Source organism: Ptychodera flava, chromosome 16, assembly GCF_041260155.1.
Source record: "Ptychodera flava strain L36383 chromosome 16, AS_Pfla_20210202, whole genome shotgun sequence".
NCBI classification, from domain to species: Eukaryota; Metazoa; Hemichordata; class Enteropneusta; family Ptychoderidae; genus Ptychodera; species Ptychodera flava.
Window position 1 is genome coordinate 20,935,506 of NC_091943.1, and position 23,683 is coordinate 20,959,188.

Below are 23,683 nucleotides of genomic sequence, written 5' to 3' on the forward strand. Positions count from 1 at the left end.
TTATTGAACTTTTCGATGAGGCTGTTCGAGTTACGGATAATTTTGGAAATCCTTGTTTGGCCGTAGGTGACTGTGTAATTATGGATAATTGCGGTTTCCACCACGCCCGATATGTTGAGCAAAATCTCCAACGACTATTGCAAACGAGAGGGGTTTGACTGATTTACCAGCCACCATATAATGTTTTCAACGTTTGCGAGCCATGTTTCAACTATATAAAGAGCGAGCTGAGATCTCATCAAGATTTCGCCTACAGGTTCACTGAACTAGCGACTGCTAATGCCATAGCAAACATTACTCCCGGTGCTTGTCGTTTCTTTGCGAGAGAATGTGGTTACATTTGAAAATGGGACCGTCATCATTCATAGTATCGTCACTACACGCACGTACATTTGTGCCGGGGTGAGGAAATGAACTAGCGTGATGTTGACTCTCAAAACGAACCTGCGCGATGTTGATTCTCAAGGAAATTCGAGTACATTTTTTCTCTCTTGAAATGTGAATCTTTCGTATTTCACAAGAGTGTAAGAACGTTTCTCTGCCCAAAACTGATGGCAATGTCCCATCCTGAATGTAAATCTTCGCCTTTAAAGTTCCACCTCGGCATTTTAAACTTTCACTTACTAGCTTTCATTCTCATGAATTCACCCTCTCTTCATGTACACGGATGTTATCTTTTGTGCACCATAGTATTGGAAGTGAGCGTTAAACACAAATTCTGATGACATTTCATTTACAAAACTCATCGGCACCATGGACAAACCAACAAAAGTTTGGAAAAACTCGAACACCGCGGAAAGCATGGAGCGTTCCAGGGACAACTGTGCATGCTCTCAGCGAAAATAAATGTGGCGCACGCGTGTTGTATGCCCCAGCAAGTTTTTAATTTGTTGGCGCCGACTTGTCTGGAAGTCTGTAGCAATATTATTAATACATCGTTGAGGCGGCGAAATCTTCCTAGGAAGTTCCTTATCAACTCATGAAGTTTCAAAGGAAACACACTGATGAATTCATGAGAATTATCAACATTCACATGAAGTTGCGCGTTCGATGATAGATGAGAACGAGTGTAAATGTTCTGGTACATTTAGTATGTAGCTTGTATGACGCTTTTCCACATGTACATTTAGCCTTCTATTCTCCTTCCACAGTTACCAACAGCTCTTTAAAATTGATCACCAAAAGATGGTTGAAGTTAATTATATCCTTGATATAGTGACATTCACATTTTATGGAATATTCCAGACATCTAGTAACACAACGAAACAGCGGTTTAAAATGACTAGATTGTTATTGTCATTTTCTGTGTGTTCCGTGTACCTGATATATTATTTTTTACCCCGAATGATAATTATTATTTGACCTGTTTTAATGTCTTATAATTAAATCTAAACTTGAACCATCTTACTTGCACAATGTCAGATAATTTGACACCAGACGTTTGAAGAAAGTTGTGAATAAACTTCATAGGACGGTAAGAGTTTAAGTGATGAAATGGGTTTTCCTCAACAGGTACCTGTTCATTACAAGTTCATGGGGTCCGTGTGAGTGCGCCACCAGCGTACAGAGGAGGATAGTGAGATGTTTTCGGTTGGGAATCAACCAGCTGTTCCCTGCCAACGACACTGCCTGTGAGGCGCTCAACCAGGTCAGACCCGACGACACACAGCCCTGTGTCCCAGACAGCAGCTGTGGAGTGTGGTTCACATCTGAGTGGGAGGAGGTGAGCACAGAATAAATTTGGTCTGTCTGTCACTGAGTGAGGTGATGATTTCCGTGAATGTAAAGAACCGTTGCAGACAGCATTTCCTTACAGTTACAAATATGTGTGTTATTCGTCACGCATTTTGCTGTTCGATCAGAGGCTCGAAATTAATTGTCAATAAGTAACCAAGGTAATAGAATATTTCAAAAAGAAATGAGAACCAGAACATCCAAGTCCATCCCCGCCATCAACACAAGTAGTTATACTCAACTGTGCATAAAGGTATTCCATCATACAGCAACATACGTGTCTGGTCATTTGTGTCATACTTAGCCCTAAGCTGTGCATCAGGCAATGCCCCCATGCATCATACATCATGTACAGTATTAATTAATCTCATATTTTCATCGGATATTCATATTTAAATAATACTCATATATTCACATCAAAACTGATATGTCATGCATCAGGCAGCACAGGAGATCTACGATTCTCTGTTTTGTTACAACCCTTTGAAGTTGCATCTGATTTGTTTACGCACCTTTCTGTGTTTCTTCAAAGTGTTCGGTCACGTGTGGAGTTGGAGTTAGGAGACGCACTGTTCAGTGTGTTGCGGCTAACAATCAAGCTACCCTTCTGCCTGATAACCTCTGTACTGAGCAGAGGCCAAACGCAATTGAAGAATGTGACACTGCCGTCTCATGTCCAAAAGCGTAAGTAATCTATCATGACAATTTTTCAAAAGTTGGTTTTTGTAAGAGTTATCTCTTTGCTAATCATTTCCTTGCTGTCATTACTTCTTCCATTCTTTGCACATTTAAAATGACGTTTGATAATAACAGTGATGATAGGTGTTTCATGTTCAATCACTTTCATGGAAGAAGCCTTTAGAATAGTTAGAAAGGCCGTCATATCAGTGGATCACATTCTCATCAATATAAAGTGACAGAAACCAGCAAGAGAGTGTTCCCTCTGCGTCACATGTTACTGAAGTGTCACTCCATATTAGGAAATTTTGGGCTAGCTATAAACTTCTATTAGTAAGATATTTGTCCTATTTTAATGTAGAAAATATGTGACTTTTGGAAAGATATTCAGACTCTAAAACTTTTACAATGTTCTGTTTGCCTTCCATTTATGGGGGCTCATTTTGAAGTTGATGGAATACATAAAGTTTCCAGCAGCTTAGTTTTGTGAATTTTATTGTGCCCCGTAGTGATAACACAGGGGTGGCGGCCATTTTGAATTTCAAATATTGATACATATTGGACAATTTGTTTCTCTAGTTCCAAAATTTGCACGGTGACTCCCTTTCTTGATGAAAGAGAATGGTTGAAAGTATGAAAGTAGAGAAAAAGTTGTAAGTCTTTCATTTTTGAGGTAGAAACTGCAATGTACGATAATAATACAAAAGGTACAGGTACATTTTCACGTCAATATTTTTGAGCAAGGGACTGAAGATGTTTGAATTTTTGGGCTCCTGTAGTAGTCATGAGCTCTATCAGAGAGCTCAAACTCAAAAAATTTATATATTGTTACAAGTTTTTAAGTAGTTTTTTTATCTGGGTTGTTTAATTTCTAAAAGGACAAAATAGAAAAAAGCTAACAGTAACATCTTGACTTTTCTGAAAAGAGTAGTAGTCATTCAAAAATGTCATTAAAAACCCTTTGAGCGCTAAGGTCAGTTTTTGTCACCTTTATAAAATATACAACCCCAGTCAATTTTTTTTTAGAATTTGCCAAAATTTTGCAAAAAACTGTGGCCAATAAAATGTGATGTCCATTTGGTCCAAAATTATAAAAAAATTACAAAAAAGTTCATAAAATTTGGTAAAATGTTGCACTAAAATTTTGGTGGGAAAAATTACAGCACTCATATGGTTAACTTGCCTGTATTTACAGCCACTACTGGTTGGAATCACCTTGGTCAGAGTGTTCCGTAACATGTGGAAATGGCACTAGGACCAGAACTACAAGCTGCTACACCCTGAACGGAGTAATCAGGCAAGTTGACAGATCTCTGTGCGATGCTGAAGATGAACCAGAGGTTGTTGAAAACTGCAATCTCAGACCTTGTGAAGGAGTGTGGGTGGCACATCCATGGCAACCGGTAAGCCTCGTCCATTTCAAACCACACATATGGGTGGATCTAGTGTGATGTTACAGTTCATTTTAGCTCAACATTCTTAGTCCTCGATCAATTTCTCTGAACTACGCTCTGTAGAAACTCAAGGACCTGTAGGTTAGGCAAAAAAATAAATAGTGCTGTTCCGATAACATGGTTTCCAAAAATAGGGTAGGTAGGTAGGCGGGGATTGTTTTTCCGAAATATTTTTATTTTTTGAATACAAATTTTTCAGGGTTTAGGGCAATGAAATACTGGCCACAATATTTCCAGAAAAACCTATAAGGAATAAAAACATAAAAGACATTCTCATTCAAGCAAATATCAAACGGAAGGTAACGAACGTGTGATTTTGCGTGTTTTTCTTTCTTTTTTACTTTATGTAGCTCTAAAAAGTGTATGGTTAGCAGGTAAAAAATAGGGTAGGTCAGGTTATTGGAACAGTACAATTTTTTAGGGCCTTACATATTGTCAGGCATCATTTTGGCTAATGCCATTGAGTCAATTACACCGTATTTGATAAATACCTAAATCCAATTCTGTTTTGAAACTTCACCAATCCAGAATATAGATTTAAGCATGTGTGTTTGCCTTTTCACCACCAGAATGTCGTACTTAGGGTGTTGTTTTAAACCTGTTCACCCCTAATTGAAATTGCACTGTGCTATGCAATATTCAACTTTGTAGGCAACGTTCAGTGAGTGTTAAACTGGTTTTGTGTGTGCAAAACAACTTGTCCACTAATATATTTAAATGAATACTACATGCAGACCATGGTATCATTCATCTCATTCAAAATTCACATGTCCTAATACTGTTTTGATGGAATTTATATAGGATTAAACAACGTACTGACAGCTAGTGTTATGTTGATGATTCAAAAGTAAGCATCATATTAAAAAAACTAAAACTTATTTGTTGAATCAAATTGGGACCTTAGACTGAAAGATCTGTCGCTCAAAGGTGGGCTTTGTGCTCCCTACCCCACCCACACCCCCATCCCCAAGTAAGGGGGAACCTTAGAGAGCGCCCTCGAGTGACAGATCTTTCAGTCTAATGGAACCTATGACAAATTTGGTTTTGCACCTTCATAAAATCGATCAATACACTTTCAAGAAATTAATAATTTAATCTGATGACTGTGAGGTGTACCCTTCTTGGCAAAAAATGACTGATAGTGGAAGCAGATGTTCAATGCTTTTCTTCAGGCAGTTTACCTCCCTGTCCTCACTCTCACTCTCATGTGTAACTTTCTTAGTGAAAACTGCTGAAATATTCATCATATTGATACCAATTATTATGTGGTTGCACCCAAGGGTGGCACTCTAGAATTGTAGCATGGGGCGTTTTCATGTCCAGCATGTTTATTCTGTTTTTTTTCCACATCACTGCAGTGCTCCGTGACATGTGGCTGCGGTACCCAGACCCGTCACATCGACTGCCGGTTGGAAAAGGATTCTACTGAGGCAGTTGAAATGTCAAGCTGTGAAGCCATTGGAGAGGGACCTCCTACTGAGAGAGATTGTAACAATGGACCCTGTCCTGGCCCTTACAGTAAGTGCATACATATCTGACACATAACTTGAACTTGTAAAGGGGAAAATTCTTGGACTTTTAATTGTTTTCCACCTTCAGGATTTCTCTGCCTCTACCATGATTAAAAATTAAAATTGTAAAATTTATTTTCCAAAGGGGGTTTTAGTAAAAAGTTATGATTTTTCTTGAAGACTACAAATAGCATTGGACATGATACCTAAAAAAGAATTATTGGACTTGGATACAGATTTTTTTTCAACTAGAAATGTTAAAATTAGCAAACAGGTCTTTCAGTAGTATTTAGAAAGTTCCAGCAATCAAGTTTTAACAATGAGGAAACTTAACAAGTCAGTAGAATATTTCATAGTAACTGGTAACTAGTCTAGTGTTTGTGTAGTTCTATTAGAAGGACTGTGCTTATGGTATCACTAATACTCTTTCATAATTTTATTTCGGCCGTATATACATAAAAATATCACACTGTGTATATATATTGGATATGTACAAGGGGAAACCTTGAATTCAAGTGCACTATGGTATTAGTATAACCATGTCCAGAAATGTTGACAGAAGTATGTGTGTTCCTGTGCATGCGTTAATCCGCAGGTTTATATACTGATGTGTGTATGTATCATTATAACCTGACTTCATCAGTGTCTGCTTTCCATAGAACACAGCAGTAGTAAGAATGAGATATTTTACTCTGGAATTGAACTACATACAGCGTGCATACATTTATTGGCCATTATTTGCCCCTTTGCATGTACTGTGTAGCTGTTCTTTGAATAAAACAGGTGTAAACTTCAACGGCCAGTAGCTGTAAAGTTTCACTATTTTTGTTTTGTATGTCAACTGCAAGTTCTCGTCCCACTCCTCAAAGAATGTCAAAAAATCAACTATTTAGCTTGTCAACACAGCCTCTAAACATGTCAAATGCACTGTTATTGTTGACATTTTGAATACTTGTCCAGTCTGGTATCACTTGTCAACAAGTGCAATGAAGTCTTCACATACACTGGCTGAGTTGACACACTCAACACCACGTATCTCAACATGAGTTTGGGAAGTAGATCTTGAAACTGTCGTTGACACTAAAAACAAAAATAGTGAAAAAAATCATCAAAATGTTACAGCTACTGACCTGTTAATGCAGTGAAAAGCTAATCAACAATGTCAGTTGCAAAGTTACCATAATGTTATTTCTCATCATCCATTACTCTTTAGACTGTGGGAATACATTCATCACTGAAACTGGAACATTGCAATCACCTGGATATCCTGCAAGCTATCCACATGACATTGATTGTCCAAATACCATTGCTTTGAGACCAGAAAATGTAGAGAGGGAACGACTTGGACATATTCAGATACAGTTCATTCAGTTCCAGCTGGAAGCCAGCCTGGATTGCAGATATGATTTTGTTGAGGTGAGACCATCATTTGTTAAGACATTATCTGGCCAGCAAAGCTTGAACCAGTAAGTGATAATCAAGTCTGATATCACCCTTTGAATGCAAAAGTCAATTTGTGTTGCTTTTATAAAATATATCCCAGTCAAGGTTTTTTCAGATTTTTGCAAAAATTTTGACAAAAAAACTGTAGTCAATGAAATGTGATGTCCATTTGGTCCAAAATTATCAAAAAAATGACAGAAAAATTGGTAAAAATGTTGCATTAAAATTTTATTGGAAAAATTACAGCACTCAAGAGGTTTAGGTAGTTCACATGTGGAAAATGAAAGATTTAAACTTTTGAGAAAATTTTCCACAACCAAGCTTTCAGCCATTCTCTTTCAAAATCAAGAATAAAAACCAGGTGTCACCGTGCAAATTTTGGTGCTAGGAAAACAAATTACCCAATATTTACCGACACTTGAAATTAATGGCAGACATCCCTGTGTTAACTCTATAGATGAAAATACAATTTCTGATTTTGAAAAAACTAAACTGACGAAAACTTTTTGTAAATCATAAGCTTCAAAATAAGTCACACAAGTGGTAGACAAGAAAAATATTGTAAAGTTTGAGAGCCCAAATGTTTGTCCCAGAGGTACGTATTATATAGGCATTTACACTGCCATACAGATGTCATCTTGGCTCCCATTTAGGCAATAATCATTTGATAAATAATTGAAAAATGTTCTGGAAAACCATGAGCTACTGGGATTAGGAGGAGGGGTAGGGGATGCTCAAAGGTCAAATGTAATAATAGTGAAGCCATAGGGTGACCCCGTCCTAGGACTGTCCACCCCAGCCCTCAGCCTGCCCCATTGAAACTATAATAAAACTAGTATTATTGTTCACGTTGACACACTCATAATTGATCATAATGTGGTAGAATTCAGCCAATGAATGTATTGCTATTTTCAAATTTCACAGATCTATTAAATATTCATTTGACGTGCTTCTTGATCTGATGTGATGTGAAAATTGTTACAATAATGAGCTTCACCGTTGTGTTCTGACATTGAGTAAACATTTAACACTGTTGAACCTACTGTGAATGAAATGATTCTGCAAAAATTGCATTAACTGTTGAAGTTGAAGGTGAAAATAAACAATATTTACAGAAAAAATGACACAATAAAAACTTTGGCACTTGACGTCAACATCAATGTTCAAAAAATCATGTGTTTTGAATAGACAATTTCAAGGACAGTTTAAATGACACTTTATTTGTTTATAATGTTAGCAAAAAAATTGAAAAGTTAAATCTATTGCTTATGGTTGAGTGGTAACATAAATATTGATATCAGTTTTTCAAAGTCACATTAAAAGCATGCTATATGTTTATTTTATATTTCCAGATACGTGATGTAGAGACAAACGGCCGTAGGAGGTTCTGTGAAGAGTTTGAAGACCTGCCTTTCATTTATGATTCACAAGGTATGACTGTGGAGGTTAATTTCCACAGTGATGCAACCGTCAGTGCCCCCGGCTTTATTGCCACATGGAGTTTGGTGCCTGAAGAGCCAACGCCAACCTATGTTGTCGGAGATTGGTCAGAGGTGAGGTTATGGTGGGAATTCCACCAAACGCACTAGACTTTGCCACATTTACTGAAATTGTTTGGCATTGATCTGCTTTTTACTCAAGAGAGAGGGCATTTTTCCCTTGATTTAAAACCTGACCAAATGATGTTTTTGCTCAGTTTTAATTAGATGTACCCATTGTAAGTTCACACTTCTGCATGACATGTGTCTTCAAAAGATGACATAGAATAGCCATGAAACTTAACAATTATTCAAAAGTAGAGCACTGTAAGTTATGTACAGTATATGTGCAAACGGATCCCCAAGCAATTACATGTATCAAACTTTTTTTACAGTTGGTCTCAAAAGCAATTACAATGATTGTGAGTATTGGGCAGCAACCAAGTGATATGACTGAAAGTTGAAGTCATTCAGTTTCATATGTGTGTAGTTCCTTAAATGTTTTTTGGGGTCTTGTGTTGATAGTGTACAGCCCCCTGTGGTGTTGACGAGCAGAGAAGAGAAGTCAGATGTATGCTTAGAGATATTGAGGTTCCAGAGACAGACTGCATAGAGCTTGGTCTAGAAAGACCGGCAGACAGACAGCCTTGTCCAATTTTACCACCATGCCCAGATTACCGTAAGTTTTGCATTTCAATTATTTATTGGTCATGCATTTCCCATACGCCAAGGAGTCCATCTTGCAAATGAAGTGCACTGCTCTAGATATGATGTTGAAGTCACATAAACATTTTAAATACCCCTGTCCATATTTAACAGTGCATATACATGGATCTTGCAAAGTTAATTTAGACTTCTTGTTTTCAGAGAAGTTTGAATTTCAATAGCCCAATGAATTTTCAAATGTAATTTTCAAGTGGAAGATTTAAAATTCATTAGTAGCACTCTGGTAGTCAGAGCTAGGGAGTACGGACACCTGCTAAACTCAGTAAGCAAAGAAGTTTAGTTACATGTCTTACTCCTTGTGAACTCCGAAGAATATTTTCAATACTTTCAACAACAGATTTCAGAATATGTCCATACCTGTCAGATTCTTAGGATTTCTCTCTAATTTCTCAATGTGGCATGATCCGCCTGTAATTTTTGATGTACAAATATTAACTTTTTGCATCAAGATAAAAACAATGTTTCTAATTGTTAGTATTAAAATTACAGTAATGAACAATGCCTCTTTAAAGATGTGAAGTCATTTCTCTAGATTTTCAGATTATCTGCACCTTTTTTTGTAAAATATCAAAATTTATTTTGATATTCTTGGACTGCTTATAGAGCCAGTAGCTGTAAATTTAGGATAGTTTTTTCACCATTTTTGTTTCGCATGCCCAGTACCAAATTTTCATTCTACTCACAATGGAACACCCAATTCCAATGAACCAGGGTACAAACAAAACCATGTGCACAAACGCGTACATATATATCTGTATTGCCATATGTACATATGGGTTTGTTTGTCCAACCACTACGTGATCATTTCAATTATTTATTGGTCATGCATTTCCCATACGCCAAGGAGTCCATCTTGCAAATGAAGTGCACTGCTCTAGATATGATGTTGAAGTCACATAAACATTTTAAATACCCCTGTCCATATTTAACAGTGCATATACATGGATCTTGCAAAGTTAATTTAGACTTCTTGTTTTCAGAGAAGTTTGAATTTCAATAGCCCAATGAATTTTCAAATGTAATTTTCAAGTGGAAGATTTAAAATTCATTAGTAGCACTCTGGTAGTCAGAGCTAGGGAGTACGGACACCTGCTAAACTCAGTAAGCAAAGAAGTTTAGTTACATGTCTTACTCCTTGTGAACTCCGAAGAATATTTTCAATACTTTCAACAACAGATTTCAGAATATGTCCATACCTGTCAGATTCTTAGGATTTCACCGTGATTTCTCAATCTGGCATGATCAGCCTGTAATTTTTGATGTACAAATATTAACTTTTTGCATCTAGATAAAAACAATGTTTCTAATTGTTAGTATTAAAATTACAGTAATGAACAATGCCTCTTTAAAGATGTGAAGTCATTTCTCTAGATTTTCAGATTATCTGCACCTTTTTTTGTAAAATTTATTTTGATATTCTTGGACTGCTTAAAGAGCCAGTAGCTGTAAATTAAGGATAGTTTTTTCACCATTTTTGTTTCGCATGCCTAGTACCAAATTTTCATTCTACTCACAATGGAACACCCAATTCCAATGAACCAGGGTACAAACAAAACCATGTGCACAAACGCGTACATATATATCTGTATTGCCATATGTACATATGGGTTTGTTTGTCCAACCACTACGTGATCAGTTCAATTATTTATTGGTCATGCATTTCCCATACGCCAAGGAGTCCATCTTGCAAATGAAGTGCACTGCTCTAGATATGATGTTGAAGTCACATAAACATTTTAAATACCCCTGTCCATATTTAACAGTGCATATACATGGATCTTGCAAAATTGATTTAGACTTCTTATTTTCAGAGAAGTTTGAATTTCAATGACCCAATAAATTTTCAAGTGTAATTTTCAAGTGGAAGATTAAAAATTCATTAGTAGCACTCTGGTAGTCAGAGCTAGGGAGTACGGACACCTGCTAAACGCAGTAAGCAAAAAAGTTTAGTTATATGTCTTACTCCTTGTGAACTCCCAAGAATATTTTCAATACTTTCAACAACAGACTTCAGAATATGTCCATACTTGTCAGATTCTAGGATTTCTCTCTGATTTCTCAATGTGGCATGATCCGCCTGTAATTTTTGATGTACAAATATTAACTTTTTGCATCAAGATAAAACAATGTTTCTAATTGTTAGTATTAAAATTACAGTAATGAACAATGCCTCTTTAAAGATGTGAAGTCATTTCTCTAGATTTTCAGATTATCTGCACCTTTTTTTGTAAAATATCAAAATTTATTTTGATATTCTTGGACTGCTTATAGAGCCAGTAGCTGTAAATTTAGGATAGTTTTTTCACCATTTTTGTTTCGCATGCCCAGTACCAAATTTTCGTTCTACTCACAATGGAACACCCAATTCCAATGAACCAGGGTACAAACAAAACCATGTGCACAAACGCGTACATATATATCTGTATTGCCATATGTACATATGGGTTTGTTTGTCCAACCACTACGTGATCTCTTAAGACCAAGTTTAGCATACTGTGTCAGCAAGATACATCGCATTCTTTTGATTTTGAAGTAGAACCATTGTGGTGAAAATAATCATCAAAAGTTTCAGCTATTCCCCCTACTAGTCACTTCTCAAATATTTGCCCAATATTCTTTTCATTTCCATGAAAGCATGATTTGATAGTTTCAACAATAAAAATGAAGTTTCTTGCTCATCATACAGCTGATTTGTGTAATGACACGATTCTCACTAATGCATCTGAGATCTATTCACCGGGATACCCAGCCAACTATCTCGAAGACACTGACTGTGTAACATCCATCAGCAATCCTACTGGCTGTGTGAGAGTCTCATTCACCATGTTGCAGATAGAAGGACGCTTAGAGTGTGCAGAAGACTATGTTGAGGTCAGTTCTCTTCTTATCTTTTAGTTCATATTTCCTCCCTTGTCCCCCTCTCTGCCATCTCTCTTCTTCCTCCCACTTTTAGCTCATGAGCTAATGTCGCAGCGATGTCTGTCTGTCAGTCAGTCAGTCTTTTGGTGCGGTATCTCAAGAACTGCTAATAGGATCAGAATAAAATCTAGCGTAGATTCTGTTTAAGAATGGCAATAACTGATTAGTGTTTGGTAGACATATTTCATGTTTATTTGCATAATTAATAACTAAAGGAAAAACAGACATACATTGAGAACGGCTGCACAGAGTTAGATGAGATTAGCTACAAATGTTGATCACACAAGGATTTATCCGCCATGAAAGACATAAAGAGATGACATGAAAGTTAATTGCTAATTTGCGTATTTGATGAACTTTCCTAATTAGGGATATATATCTGAATTGACTCATTCAAAATTGACGAAACTTTGTATGTATATTGAAGGTACTATGATTTAACCCTTTCACCCCCAGTTCCCTGTGTACAGGTCCAACTTTACCATAGAAAACAATGGATTTGGGACAAACCATGGTGGTGAAAGGGTTAAGGTGAAGGTGCATTAAGGTAGAATGCACCATGGAGACACATATTCTGACTCTCAGAGTTTTTTACAATACTTTTCTGGTCTAGCACCTGTGGGGGCTCATTTAGAATCTATGTGAGAAAGTAGTTTTCACTCTCGTAGTTTAGTGAGAAGTAAAACTTTAATTCTTCCACATAGAGTTAATTACATTCTCAAGGATGGCGGCTGTTTTGAATTTCAAATACCAGTAAATCTTTGGTAAATGTTTTTAGTTACCAGATGACCCATGATTTTTAGCTCACATTTGGTATACCAATGTGAGGTTATCGTATAAGCTGAAGTCGGTGGCGTCTGTTTATGTGTGTATGTATGTATGTATGCATGTATGTATGCATGTATGTATGTACAGTATGTCCATCAACATCAAAAACTCACAAACCGCTGCACTTTTTAGCTTGGTATTTGGTGTGTTGATGCATCCTGGGCTGTAGATTGGATTTTGTTCAAATGAAGTTTGCATCGCCCAAATTATGCAAATGAGCTTTAAAAATGTGAAAATGGTCAAAAATTAATAACTCAAGAGCCACTGTTTCGATTGCTTTAAAATTTGTGTTCAAGTACCTTAGCTGGACCTTATACAGTTTTACGTATATTGTGAAGATATCTTGAATTTTGTATTTTTGCTGAATTTTTGGTGTTTTTCTCATTTTAAGTAAAATGTCTTCTTCTTTGAAATTACAACAAAATTGGCAAAATTACCATTTTTGGGCAGTTTTTGTCATTTTTGGTCAAAAAAATTGTACAAATTTTTTTCTTTAAACTGCTGGACAGACAGTGCCCAAGGATGACAATAGTTGGACATGTGGAAATTGTCCTGAAATATGCAAATTTGTATTTTTAAAACAATTTTGTCATTTTCGGTCAAGAAAACCTATTTTCAAGACAATTTTGCCATTTTTGGTCAAGAAAACTTGTTCTTAAAAACTACTTGTCTGATAGCTTTGTAATTTGGTGTAAAAGTCAAGAAGGATATCATTAGTCAGATAAATCCTTTGCTCAAAGTGTTGGGGAAACCCCCAAATTTGTATAATTTATTAAGTAATTTTCTCAGTGTCTGACCTTAAATGACCAATACCAACCCAGGATTAGTTGTGAAACAGTGATTAAGGCTGTGAACATAATCTTGTCATATTTGATATCAATTTGTTGTGAAATGTGATCTGGAAAACAAGCTGAAGTTATTTTTTTCATTGCGGACCAATTTTCACAACTTTTCCATGTAAGACACATAAGAACTGATAATAAATGTGGATCCAGAATAATTCCACATGTCATAATCACCAACCACAGTGGAAGGCATTTCACTATCTGTAACTAAAACTTACAATTTAAGTGCTGTTTACATTCAAATAACAGCACTGACAGCATTTAAGAATTCCCAAGGTTGTAAATAGCTCACCTACTTTACTTTTCCTGCCATCTGGCCATTGTAGGTCTTTATGTAAACATGGTCAATATCAAGGGGTGGAAAATTTGATATGGGGGAGGGGGGGCTGGGGTGTTGTGTAGAAGATTGATGAGGTCGCATTAATTTTTTTTACCTGATCCTTTGTACATATTTTTTCCCCACTCTCCCACCTTTTCTTTATGTCAAGCCTTCTCTGATTTTTTTATTGACATTTGCAAATGTATGTAGGATCTGCTTGTCCCAATGCTAGAGAAGTTGATATGTATGTTCCTAAAGTTGACCTCAAGTACCTAAGTTGCAGACCTTATTTGCTATTGTCATTCTTGTTTTTCTGGTTGTACTGTGTAGAAATCATTGTCATACATATCAACGTAGAAATTTTGCTGCACTGAACAGATAGAAACAACATTCATTGTATCAATACTAGAATGTACCAATTCTGATCAAATGTGAGCAACACTGTATCATTGGCGGTATTTTTATTCTTGCTTTAATTGTTATGAGAATTTTATAAAGTTTTCAATGAGAAAATGTTGAGCAAAGGAGGTCTTTCAATTTCACAGTGCATAAATCCTTAATCATCTCGATATTTTCATTTCAGCTCCATGATGACGCATACCCAGCACTGAATGACAGATTCTGTGGATCTCCACTCGAGATGCCACACTGGCAATCGCTCAGTGGCAGTGTCACTGTTAGATTCCACAGTGACTCTAGACGTGAAGGAAGAGGGTTCCATGCCACAGTAGAATTCACAGAATGTTCTGACTATATCTGGCTTCCTGGACCATGGAGCGAAGTAAGTATATGCTCATCAGTACAACTCAAACAACCAAAGTCTCCCATTGTGTGATTCATGAGATTGAGTAAATTTATTCAGTGTTTTGTGGCACCCCAACCAGATCAGATTCAATGTAATATTTTCAGTACATTATTTTCGTTACTTTTCATGTTTCACAAGATGAAAAAATGAATTCTCTGAATACCTTTTTATTTAATCCTTAAATTATTCCAAAACCACCTAAATTTTTCCCATCTGTCTTTGATGAACACTTGAAAGAAGAAATAGGAAGCGGAAGACGGATGTGATATTTTCTGTAAATCTCTTTCCAAATGTTACAAAGCCCTGTTGTTTTGAAATGAAGCAAATAGAAAACTGAAAATCAACTTTCTACTTTTATCATGGCAGTGCTCAGCTTCATGTGGCATAAATAGCACAAGAACACGAACAGTGGAATGCTTCAGCAGACTTACCTTGCAAACAACTAGCTCTGCACTATGTACAGGTGAAATGCCTCCAGCAGAAGAGGTTTGCCGTGTTCCACCATGCGCAGGTAAGATGTCCCGTCAGCACATGAATGTTACAGGCATCTTAAGCAAACATAAAGAGCAGGTAGTACAGGAATGACTTTATAAAGAAATTTATGTTTTAATTAGTGACTGATATTTCTGAAATTTGTGTTCCTTTTCTTCCAAAAGTTTTTTGAATACTGCTCCAGTTATTTTATCATCACATATGAGTCAAAATTCTTTCTGAAAAGGTATTGTCTTAGAAAGTACTCTTAAAAAGTCTCGTCCTAGGTGCTTTATATTTCACTGTGTACTGAGTGTGTTGCTGTGTGAAATTTTGTAATTGTATGATTTCTTTGAAGTTTATAATGTGTGGCAGTTTTGCCGCTTTTCAAAGCCGGCACTAGAAAAATTATCATTTTTTTTTAAAGGATAACATTAAGGCAGGAAGTTTTTGAATTTGTAGGCTGTTGTCTCATTGACTGTTAAAGTGACCTTATCTCAAGTCTGTCGATGTAATGATGTATAAGTTATTTAACAAGTGTTTGTTTTGTTTTTACATAGATTGCAACCAGGTGATAAGAGAGCCAAACTCATATATCCGCTCACCTAACTTCCCAAATCTCTATCTCAGTGACGACTCGTGTGAGGTCACAGTCAGCAACCCAGACCAGGATGGATGTGTCCGCCTTATATTCCTTAACTTTGACATTGAATCTGGCCCAGGAGGTTCATGTGATGCAGATAGACTTGAGGTAAGCATTTGACCTAGAAACTTGTCAAAACACATCAATTATATAGGTCTGATTTTTTACTATTTGAATTTGTTCACTTCAATGCGTTTAATTTTGCTACAATGTTTGGTTAAATGGTGTCCCATATCTGTGGGGTGTTCGATTGTTTTTGCAATTATTATTCTATTATTTTTCCAGTGGTCCATATGCAGATACATGCTATAACAGTACCTATCTTAATAAATTTGATTAGACACCTAATCTTTCACAGTTCATCTGCATTGAGTTTTTATGTGACAATGTCTGTGTTTGGGAAATCGGTGATAACCCGAAAAGTTTCAAAGTAGATTCTGACAATTTCAGACAAAGTATCTGTTATGTTCACTGGCAATTTACGGTACGCTTTTTTTCGCAGATATTTGATGATGGCAGTGAAGACAGCAGCATCACACTGTGTGGAGACCATCTGCCACCTTCCTATGTGTCCTCAGAACCGACAGTCCATGTGAATTTCCAAACAGACGCAGAGGTTGTTGCCTCAGGGTATGAAATATTTGTCAGATTCGAGGAGTGCTCGCCTTTGTTCTTGTATGTTGGAAACTGGTCAGATGTGAGTATAAGTCCTATTTTAAGGTAGAACGCACCTCAGTGACAGACATTTGGACTCTCAAACTTTTACAATTCTCTTCTGATATACCACATGTGGGGGTTCATTTTAAAGCCCTTGGTGAAAGAAAACTCTTCACCGGCTTAGTTTTCCGTAATTCGAAAATTTTTATTTTCTCCATAGAGTTAACACAGGGATGGCGGCCATTTTGAATTTCTAATATCGGTAAATCTTTGGTAATTTGTTTCTCTAGTACCAAAATTTGCACGGTGACCCCCTATTTTTAATCTTGATTTTGAAAGAGAATGATTGAACGATTCCTTGAGGAAAGTTAGAGCAAAAGTTTAAGTCTTTCACTTTCGAGGTGCATACTACCTTAAATGAATTTTATTTTAGCTATCAGTCAACAGTTACTGTTTTCTCTTTCTTTCGTGTGTCAATCACAAGTTCTTGTCTACTTCCCAATGCATGTTAACACCTCTAATGGGTACTATTTAGCTTGCAAACGCAGCGTCTATGCGTGTAAAATACCGTGCTATTGTTTACAATTGACCAGAATTCACTTGTCATCAATAACAGTGTAGTTTTCATATGTGCCAGTTGAGTTGACAAACTAAACAATGTGTATCCCTACATACTTTTGGGAGTGGAGCAAGAAATTGTAGTTGACATTGACAGCAAAAATATTCAGAAAATATTCACATGTCACGTTTACTGAGCCTTTGATTTCAGAATGTGAAAGTAAAGACACTGGATGAAAAAAAGTTTGAGTTCAATCCATAGTGACAGTACATAATTTAGCTTACACATTCACAAATACCGTACTCTGTAATATATGTACACTTGACTCAAAACAATAACTTTTAATCACTGGAAAATGAAATATTTTATTAGTCATGCTTGGAAGGGGCTCAGGATTACATTTATTGATAAGACTGGCATGCAAAGGCGTTCAGTTATAATTTTATAGAAAAAGAAACAGCTCTTACAGAAAAAGGTCTTCCATATACCGGTACCTCTTCCATGTAATTGAATCATGTTTGTTTCCTTTAATTTGAATATTTTTGACCTAGAAATTTCACAAGCCTTTGGCACTGATGAAATACGTGCATTTACATGTATAACATTACTTTGAAAAGATAGGTGAATGAAAATTAGAGCATTGTATTTAAGTCAAGACTACACTATTGGTAAATTTGCAATTGCAAATTTTTCAATTTATTAAAACAAACGAGAAGAATTGAAATTTATTTTTTGCCTGGAAACACAATACTGTCTCTTTCCTTGTCTTTTATCTTATTTTGCTTCTCTCAATTTTCAATGTTTCCATGTATTGCTTCACCTGCAGTGTGATGCCAGATGCGATGGAGGGTACCGATACCGGGACATTGCGTGCATAGACACCACCAACGGAAACTTGGTGGAGGTTCAGATGTGCCCAGGAATAATTCCTTCATTTATCGAAGGGTGCAATCAACAGCCATGCCAACGTAAGTACAGCATCACTCTCCTTCAACATTCAAATGAAATATTAATCTACATAGTCATTAGAATTGTGCTAAATCATGTTTGAATTGTTCTCAACATCATTTTGGTATTGGCCACTACTGTTAAAGGTATACAGTCACTGTAATCTAAATATACCCACATATGGTCAAAGGGGCGTTCTTTGGTATTCAAAATGCCCATGTGAGGGCGCTGTTTTTAAAAAGCGGCCACCCGCTTAAAATCTGTGATTGGTTAGATTTTTTCTTTCCATGGTAACTGTGGTAAAATTGGAACAGGTGACAGTATACCTTTAATGAGCTCAGAATCGAAGAGATAGTAGCGAAAAGGTTTCTTCTAATATTTATGAATGTCTCAAGATCTACACCTTCAGGGTACATTTATATATACATGTTTGCATGCATTATGTGATGTATTAAATGACATTTTATATATACATGTTTGCATTCATTATGCCATGTATTAAATGACATTTAGTATTTTTCATCATGACAGAACTCTGTTGTTATTAATCTTGTGTTTAAATATATTGTATGTGCAGTTCAGTGAAATTCATACTTTTCATTACTGCAATTGATACTTTTTATCACAATTTCTATCCCAAAAGTATTTTGCTGCGATACCATCATCCTTTACGAAGCCTACAGAGCCTTTCATCAGTTTTCACTTTTGAGCATTGTACATGCTCATTCATGTCAACCCAAGCCAGTTGACTTGGAACACATCGCTAGCTACTCTTGCAAGATTACATGTGATAGCGCTCTTTACTTGAGAAAGAGTCAACCACTACTCAAAGGATACTTGCCTCAGTTTCTATCCTGGGACTATTTCACTACACCAATTGTCCTCTTCTACAAAACCTGACCTTGCCAAAACAATTCTCTTGCCAGCATGCCACAGGCACATTCAAGTCAACCCCATTCAGTACACTTTGAACATAATCAAGTAGTCATTAAAGATTGTATATGATAGCGCCCTCTACAGCCATCTGTGTATTTTCCATGTTCTGTTTCCACTGGTCTAAAGGCAGTCTTTCAGCATGTGTGCCCACTTCTATTCAATGAGAAAGGGGAAACATTCTTTTGCCTGTTTGGCACTTCTGGACTCGGAAACTACAGATGCAATCACGTCTAAACAATTTTACTGTTGCACATTGACAACTTTATATTTCATGGGGACTATGTCATTGACAATGACTTCTTTCTTATGCAGCTGTTCTGTGTAGAGAGGAAATAACTGAGTCCAGTAATTTGATTGAAACTCCCTACTTTCCAAGGCAATACCCTAACAATGAAGACTGTCAAGCCAATATTACCAATGAACTTGGATGTGTCAGAGTTGCCTTCCTCTATGCACTTGACATTGAACCTGGCACCACCGAAGGAATCTGTGACAATGACTACATTGAGGTAAGGCAAAAAGTACAGAGCGTAATTGGATAGGTAGCGCAAAACTTCCAAAAAAGTTTCAATTTATAGGGTGCAGAACAAATTCAGAGGAACTGCTGTTGTTCTCAGTGATTCCAATGAAAGCAATATGCAGAAGAGTTTAAACATTTTGCTATGGACAAAAAAATGAATTGTGCTGTTCCGATAACATGGTTTTCAAAAATAGGGTAGGTAGGTCGGCAGGAATTTTTTTTTTCCAAAATATTTTATTTTTAAATATGCATTTTTCAGGGGTTCAGGGCGGTCTAACACTGGCCACAGCATTTCCAGAAAAAAGTATCATAGTCATACATATAAAAGGAATAAAAACACAAAAGACATCTTCGTTTAAGCAAAAATCAAATGCCAATTAAGTATCGAACGCCTGATTTTACGGGTTTTTTCTTTCCTTTTTTTTACTTCTGTGTTTACGTAGCTCTAAAAAGTTTAGGGTTGGCAGGTGAAAAATAGGGTAGGTCGGGTTATCGGAACAGCACAACTTTTTCTGTTCGGCGTAACTGTATTCTTAGTTTGCAGACTACATCAACAATGACACATCGGAGACATGATAGAGTTCTCCTCAGTGCAAACACTTTTTCTTGTTCCTCTCACCAGAATGGTGTGGTCCAATCACCAGAATGGTTTGGTCCAATGCCATTGTTATCAGTGATGATGCTTGACCATTTGAATGGAGAAGCCTTCCCGATTAACTTCCCGATTAAATCATGCACACATATCTGTATAAACCTAATGCCTCGACATTTCCAGAATTTTTTCTTGACCATAGTGATCAAAACTGCTGAGAAGTATTGTCTGTTCAAGAAAGACCTGGCACACTACTCATGCATTCTTTCTACTCCTGTAAAGGAGAGACACTGAGTGGTAACTGAGACGCACACTTTTGAAGTGCATTCATTTGTCAGGTCACTTCTAATCTTCCAATGCTGACCTTGTCCTCTCCTTATTTTTTATCAAAAGATTGTTGATTACAATGATGATGCACTAACCAAGCGATACTGTGGCAACGAGTTTCCTGATCCATGGGAATCTTCAAGTGGTTCTGTCAGGGTCACTTTTAGCTCTAATGACGCCATCACTGGCGCTGGAGGACAGGCATACGTGAACTTCTTCCCATGCCCGACATACAACTGGGTTCCTGAACCCTGGGCGCCGGTGAGTTTGTTTAACCCTGACAAGATTTCCTTTTGCAAAAAGTTTTTGTTATAACAGGGGTTTCATTAAGAGCCAGCAGCCGGCGAAATTGACTGGTTACTCTCACGATTTCGCCGGCTACTTTTTCGGAAATTTGAACTCTTTCATAGCTAAAATATTGTTTACCTTCTGAAATGATACGCACAGGTTTCACAAGCTGTGTAATCAACTTTTCAACGGCTTTTACGTGAAACAAAATTTAGAAGACGAGCGACTACTACGATTGCCTTGTACTACGATGGAGCACGGTCTTGCGTATACTGCCGCAATAAAAATCGGAATTGCAACGGACGATTCTATTGGCTACCCGAATTGCAGATATATGTGGTGACATTTATATACCCCAATGAAACGGACATACTACACCTGTCGGCCGTCGTGAGCTCGACTCAAAATGGTCGATGAACAAATGAAGACAGAAGCGATCGCAAGGTCAGGCTTCGCTGTACGATCCTCGTTTAGAGGTGGACCAAGAAACAAGAGAAGGATAATTACGTGGATTTAAACTGTTTTAGAAGGCAATGACCTCATTTTTTTCTCACGAAAAAACTTCCCGATTACAGTTGGAATTTAGTAAGCCCACGTGCGTTGCACTTCGGTAGGCTTAAATGTGAAGGTATATGACCAGCTGGACGTATGATATATCTGCTTTTCGGTCTATCGAAGCCAATAAGAATGTCACCCAGAGTGGTTAAAATACGATCAAACCTCTAAATTCACTTCAAAAGCGATCGTCGGGTTAAATCCAAATGTGAGTTTCTGAACGTACGAATGTTCATATCCTATATCAAGGTTCTTACTTTGTATACCCATATAGTCAAATAACCTTGAGGGTCTTTGTTTCTATTTGTGAAATATGGTAATGATTGTCCGTTTTTTATCATTATCATTATATAAATTATCCTTTTTACCTCCCCAGTGGTATAAAAGTTCTTCATCTGCAGATTTTCATACCAAACATCATGGTTCTTAATTTTAAGCATAACATTGTACATTAAAGGGATATTAGCTGTATCTTTTGACTAATTTTTCACTACTCTGTTTCAATGTATCAACTACAGAGTTTTACTATAATTCGATCATCATGACCAATGTCCTGCTTGCCAACACAGCCTGTATATGTGAAGTGACCATCGTTATTGTTGATTAATGTATTCTAGTCCGGACCTGAATACAAAATTTGAACAATAACAATGCAGATTATACTCATATAGGGTATATTTATGAGCTAAATATTTGGAATTTCTCCATGGTTCAGGGATTCAAACCAGAAACTGCAGATGATACACAGAACAAACAAAATTTAAAAAATGAGCAAAGTTACAGCTAATGGATCTTTAATGAAAAGTTTCTCATTTACTGTGCTTAAAATGTGTTTCATCCAGGATGGCATCAACAAGGGGGATTTTCCCCCTTTACTAGACAATTTCGGGGGCATTTCGCCAGTTCATGTGTTCTACTTGTACCTCTAAGGTGTGACTGGCACCATTTCATGAAAGGGGGGGGGAGTGGTCCCCTTGACAAATTAATTGGGGTGCCAACATTTCAACAGAGGGGGAATCCCCTATCCCCTGTCTAGATGTAACACTGTACATGTATAATATCATCTACATATCAAATTTATATCATTAATAATTGTGAATTATTATAGTTTACCTCCTAAAAGCATAGAGGCTCTAAAGACTTGTTTTTTTGTTCAAAATATCGTCAACATTACCACATTTTATCATTTTTAATTATGAATTATCATATTTAGGCCTAATCTCCCAGGAAAATGGCTTTTATGATATGAACACAAATTGCCCTGGAACACTGCTGACAATTCTCCTGAAAATACTAGAAATTAATGTGACTGTGAGCTGTAAAATTGAATTTTAACTCATTTTTCAGGGTTTCCGGCCTTCCGCGGGAGGGGTGTTCCCCCTCCTGGACCCTCCCCCAACGACGACCGCTTTGTGGTCATAGCAGCTGCAAGCCGCCGACTTTTCCATTCTGGCCCCCTACTTCAAAACTTAATGAAACCCCTGTATAAGAGAAACACAAGAACAATAAAAATAGAATTTCAATTCTGAATATTGTTCACATGTTGCCGCGTTATTTAGTCGTTTCTTCAGTGACGTTAGGTAGTAAGCACTTTGAAACTGAATGACTTGAACTTTTGCTCAAATGTCGGCAAGGGAAATTTACACCATCCCGTTCCATAATAAAGAATAAAAATCAGGGGTCACTGCACAAAATTTGTTACTAGAGAAACAAATCACCCAATATTTCTGTATACTTGAAATTTACAATGGCCATCATTCTATGGGAACAAACTGGTGTTTTGATTTTCATGAAAATATCTGGTGAAAACTTTATTTTAATACTCAGTGAGCTTGACAATAAGCCCCCACAAGTGGTCGACCAACAGGACTATAATAAAAATCCAATGATTTCCAGAATAACGATGAGACTCTTTTAGATATTCCATATCTGCATATGCAATTCAAGACAGAATTTTCATTGTATCACCTGTTTGGTTGAAGGTGTCATATATTAAATCTGATGTAAAGATCTGGATACAGTGAAGGGGTGCTAATGCAACAAGAATAAGATCATAAAATAAGGTTTAAGCTAGTATGCGCCTTGAAATTGAAAGCCTTAAAAATTTTTGCTCAAACTTTCCTCAAAGAATCTTTCAATCATTCTCTTTCAAAATCAAGAATAATAATTGGGGATCATCATGCAAATTTTGGAACTAGAGAAAGAATTACCCAAGATTAACCGATATTTGAAATTCAAAATGGCCGCCATCCCTGTGTTAACTCTATGGAGAAAAATAAAATTTTCGAATTTCGAAAAACTAAGCCGGTGAAAAGTTTTCTTTCACAAAGAGCTTTAAAATGAACCCCCACATGTGGTATATCAGAAGAGAATTGTAAAAGTTTGAGAGTCCGAATGTCTGTCCCCGAGGTGCGTTCTAGTTTAAATTCATCACCGAACAAGTGATC

The 23,683-nt window shown here is 36.7% G+C and overlaps 1 protein-coding gene across 8 annotated transcripts in view; it reads left to right on the plus strand.

Annotated features, from left to right (window-relative positions):
• The window catches only part of LOC139114258 (uncharacterized), a 112,388-nt gene that overhangs the window by 61,743 nt on the left and 26,962 nt on the right, over positions 1–23,683 (plus strand). For all 8 annotated transcript variants that reach the window (XM_070675845.1, XM_070675847.1, XM_070675848.1 and 5 more), the window contains 15 exons: positions 1,513–1,723; positions 2,267–2,418; positions 3,608–3,815; positions 5,225–5,384; positions 6,591–6,793; positions 8,173–8,373; positions 8,824–8,977; positions 11,711–11,895; positions 14,519–14,716; positions 15,107–15,251; positions 15,772–15,962; positions 16,357–16,551; positions 17,897–18,038; positions 19,267–19,463; positions 20,460–20,654. In XM_070675845.1, coding sequence (XP_070531946.1) covers positions 1,513–1,723; positions 2,267–2,418; positions 3,608–3,815; positions 5,225–5,384; positions 6,591–6,793; positions 8,173–8,373; positions 8,824–8,977; positions 11,711–11,895; positions 14,519–14,716; positions 15,107–15,251; positions 15,772–15,962; positions 16,357–16,551; positions 17,897–18,038; positions 19,267–19,463; positions 20,460–20,654 — 2,737 coding nt within the window. The remainder of the gene's footprint in view (positions 1–1,512; positions 1,724–2,266; positions 2,419–3,607; positions 3,816–5,224; positions 5,385–6,590; positions 6,794–8,172; positions 8,374–8,823; positions 8,978–11,710; positions 11,896–14,518; positions 14,717–15,106; positions 15,252–15,771; positions 15,963–16,356; positions 16,552–17,896; positions 18,039–19,266; positions 19,464–20,459; positions 20,655–23,683) is intronic.